General features: G+C 35.9%; 1 protein-coding gene across 1 annotated transcript in view; it reads left to right on the forward strand.

Annotated features, from left to right (window-relative positions):
• The first annotated feature begins 3,963 nt into the window (after positions 1-3,963).
• Positions 3,964-4,435, forward strand: part of LOC109076773 (cytoplasmic phosphatidylinositol transfer protein 1-like) — a 16,121-nt gene continuing 15,649 nt past the window's right edge. Inside the window, exon 1 of the mRNA XM_042740650.1 lies at positions 3,964-4,427. Within this exon, the coding sequence (XP_042596584.1) occupies positions 4,380-4,427 (48 nt within the window). The 5' untranslated portion in view covers positions 3,964-4,379. The remainder of the gene's footprint in view (positions 4,428-4,435) is intronic.

Consider the following 4,435-nt stretch of genomic DNA (forward strand, 5'->3'; position numbering starts at 1 on the left):
AGTGTGTGTATGGGGGATCCTTATCTGTGTGAAGTTGTATAACAATGTAAAGCCATAAACCCTAAAACTACTGTAAAGTTATGAACTGTTTTAACATCTTCAAAGTTTTAACAAAAGAATTACTGTATTTGCATATACAAAATTATAAGCTTAACATTTCCTTTAGTGCCTCAACCTAACCTTGATTTTTGCTTATTTTTTAGGAAAACAAGGAATGAGTTGATTGGGTTTAACTTGAATTTATCCCAGAATAATCCTACTTGACAATAACAAACTATATCAATAAGTCTGCATGAAATTAAAATTCATCTTAATGCATGTTATAAATCTTAAAGTGAATGATTTTCCATGCATATATTTCCTTTAAATTTCAATAAGGTATCCTTTTTTTAAGCATGTTACATGTACTTTTATTATAGTACTATTATAATAACAAAAAAATGATGCATAATTACATGCAAGTAACACTAATCCAAACCCTAATCCCACCCCTAAACATATAGTAATTTTACTCTGTACTTAAATGTATATTTACACTGTAACAAGGACACGTTAAAATAAAGTGTAACCAATTTTTTTTAACCTCATAATTTTTAAACAAAATGTTATAGATGGATGTTCTGTGACTTCTTTCTGGTGACATATGTTGGACCTTTCCAATCAAACCCTGCCCCTGCAAACTTATGCTCATCTGCCTTTTTTGAGTGCAACACCCACATCCCAAATCAGTCAACAACCGATGCATAGAACAAGTCCTGTCCTGCATTTTTTTAATTTGCGGCAAGCCTTTATACTCAGATCTACAGAACAAAAGATTAGTAGCTACTAAAAAAACATGTCTGGCCAGTCTAGATGCCACCATTCTAAACTATGATTGGCCTTATGTGAGGTAGACCTGCAAAAAAACTTGAAAAATGGAGCATTGTCAAGAAATGACAGTTCTGGACATTCATTTGCATTCACGCAGATGTGTAAGTACAACTAAGAAAGAATTTACAACTGTCAAACAGGTTTGTGTTATGCAATCCAGAATGCAGACAAACATGGTCCTCCTCATACATTCACTACAGTTTTGGTATTTTACAGTAAAACAAAACACAGAAAGTGAAAATAAAACAATATGTTTAGACTAACTGTGTCTGGCTGAACTTGGTATCTACTATTAATCAATCCTTTGCCTTACAAAATCCCAGGATCGAGAGCAGCAGATGTAGAGACGCTGTAGTGCCATCCCAGGTTTAAAAAATACATCATAAATAAAAATAAAAAATGTCTGCACACTCTACTGACACAGTTGTTCACCCAGCTCTCACCGATTCATTCAGAACACAGCAGGCTAGTTTGTGTTCAGTTCTCCCTCGTTCCCCCTGAGTTTTCTTTCTCATGGTTTCCATTCTACCCTAATACCAGCTACTGTGCACAGGCAACTGATATATCTCTACTGAAAATAAGACATATTGACTCTGCCACTGCCTGCAAGATGACAGGGTTTAGTTTAGCATGATCCAGTTAAGCTGATAAAACAATTGAACAGAACAGAAACCAAAAACATTACCATTTGCTCAGAAGCTGAACCGGTTTCTTTTGTTAGAGGATTGAAGGTGTAAAGCTATTGTGCTTTGAGAAGACAACATAGTTATGCTAAGAAAAGAAAACAGGGCAGTTCACAGTGAAACCAAAATCACCAGAGCAGAAAACTATTATGCTTTGCTGGGGTCGTTTAAATCGCAAATGGGGGCTGGATGTGCTGAGTGAGAGTATGGTGGGGGAGATGAGGAATTTCTCCTCATGTAATTCTTAATTACCTTTCTCCTGTACTTGAGGTAATCTTTAATCAGATGAGCACCATGGACTCCAAGAGGGTGCGTGAGTGCCCTGCAACCACCTCTGATAAAATTCATACACAGGATTGTTTTTCCATCATAGTGGAGAATTTCTATAGACTTTGATTGCATTTGTACTGAGCTAATGACATTTCTGATTCCCTATCCACTACCTCTAAACCCAATTTTTTTTACCATTTTCAAGAAAATCAGTTTCATGTGTCTAAATGTCATGTGGAAACAGCATTAAGTAAAAAGTCTTTCCCCCTTACATTATAAATATATGGGAATGTACACAAAATGTTTTTACATTTATTTTTCAATACAAAGTATTGTATTTAAAATATCTTAAAGTATGTTTTTTAAGGAGTCACACCACATGACACTTTACAAAAGAGCCATGTCTTGTCATTTCGAGATCAAATGTTCTGATACTTTAATAGACTTGTTGACCTTGACATAATCATATCCTCTGTATTATTTCCATTTTGCCAAATTACTTTCCAAGAAGGCTTTTCTCTTCATTACAATATCATGAAAGTTGTACCACACTGACATTTATGACTTTGTCATTTCATTCAAACATTTGCATTTTTAGGCAACATTTACTGTAGTATCAACTGTTTGGGGTCGGTAAGATTTTTAAAAATGTTTTTGAAAGAAGTATCTTGTGCTCACACGATCAAAAATACAGTAGAAACACTTATATTGTGAAATATTATTACAATTTAAAACAACCGCTCTCTGCTTTGAAGAGGTCTTTGGAAGTAGTTTGAACTGAAATGTGTGTTGGCAGTGTGTGTACACAAACACCCTAAGATAAAGATCCACCCAGTGTTTTTTTTTTTTTTAAAATCTCGTTAAATAATTTCCTGAGCTGTCTGCAATTGTTTCGATGCCAGAGCAGATGTACACAAGAATGTCTCCTAAGCGTTAGAGATCTTTTGTTGTTGGATGTAATCATGAACATAGCAGTCGTCATTTGCTCCCAACATCTGAGTCGCTGAAGTGGATTAGCTTTGTTTTTGAAGGGAATGCGCCCCCTAATCTACCTAAATGTGTTTATCTTCACACTAATCATTCGTGATCCAGCCTCACCTACAGAAGAAGTGAGTATAAGGTTGTTTTACGAATCTTCGCAAATCGCCTTTCCTAATAATATGCTAGTTAGCAAGTTCCACAGCTAAAGTAAATGACTCCTCACCCATCGGAAGAGGGGGCGGGGTCAGCAGAGCTCATTATCATTTAAAGGAACATGGACTAAAACGGCTTGCTGAAAACAGAGCTGATTTTGACAGAGTAAAAGGTTTTGTTTTACACTACCATTGAGAAATTTTAATAAAAGTATGTATCATTAAGACCATAAAGAATCATATCAACTTGTGGAAAATGGGCATCCGATGACCCCTTTAAAATATTTTATGACCTAATGTAGTCCTGTGATTTTAAAGCTGAATTTTCAACAGCCATTAATCCAGTCCTTAGTGTCACACAATCCATCAGAAACATAAAAAGAAACATTTCTTATTAATATTACTGATAAAAACAGTTGGGCTGCTTAATATTTTTGTGTAAACATTTTATTTTTTTTCAAGATTCTTTGAAGAACATAAAGTTCAAAAGAACAGCATTATTTGCAATAGAAATATTTTCTAACAATATAGAAGTCTTCACTGTCAATTTTGATCAATTTAATGCATCCTGGATGAATAAAAGTATTCATTTAAAAAATTTATTGACTTTGAAACAGTATTGTAAACCTCTCTGACACACAGACTTTCTGTCTGGCAGAAAGGACACTACAGTCAGTCTACAGGTCAGTGCATTTTGTATTGTAAACAGAGTTTGTTTAATCTGGGGCAAAGTGAAGTTATACTGATACTGTATATAAAGAGAGCAGGACAAAAAGTAGAGAGAGAAAGTGAAACTAGGACTGTGAGTATAAGAGATGAAGAAGATGGAGAACTGGTATTGTGCGGGAAATCAGCAGAGGAAAGTAAAGTCAGGTGGAGGAGGGAAGGGGTGGACTGAGTGAAGGAGGAGAGAAAAAATAAAGATAAGCACACAAGAAAAGAATGCACACAACGGAGACGAGGGGAGGGAAGAGGGAGGGGCATAGAACATGGCAAGGTTACACATGAAAACTGCAGTCTGTTTTCTTCTTTCACACTCACAGAAAGAGAGAAGTAGAGAGAGGAAGCTTCAGTTTTGCTCTTACCTCGGCAATATCACATTAAATCATAAATTAAAAACAGAACAGAAGAACTGAATGCTAAGGAAGCGAGTACATTCATGATACAGAGAGCCAGGAAAGAAGGAAAGACAGAGAGACTATGAGAACAATAAAATAAACACGGCGACTACACATTGGCAGAGTTTACAGGACCAGCTCTGACATCAGTGAAGTGAGAGAGGAAGAGGGGTGCAACGTTGCTTTACGGAAACTACTTGACAGTTTCACACTGACACAGTTTGAAAATAGGAAACAGACGCTTAAGACAAACAGAAAGGGAAAGAAAGAAAAAAGGATAAAACAAAGCCCATTTAAGCCAAACCATGTTGATGAAAGAATACCGGATATGCATGCCGCTCACTGTCGATGAGGTAAGTTT

The sequence above is a fragment of the Cyprinus carpio genome, chromosome B16 (genome assembly GCF_018340385.1).
Source record: "Cyprinus carpio isolate SPL01 chromosome B16, ASM1834038v1, whole genome shotgun sequence".
Classification (NCBI taxonomy): domain Eukaryota; kingdom Metazoa; phylum Chordata; class Actinopteri; order Cypriniformes; family Cyprinidae; genus Cyprinus; species Cyprinus carpio.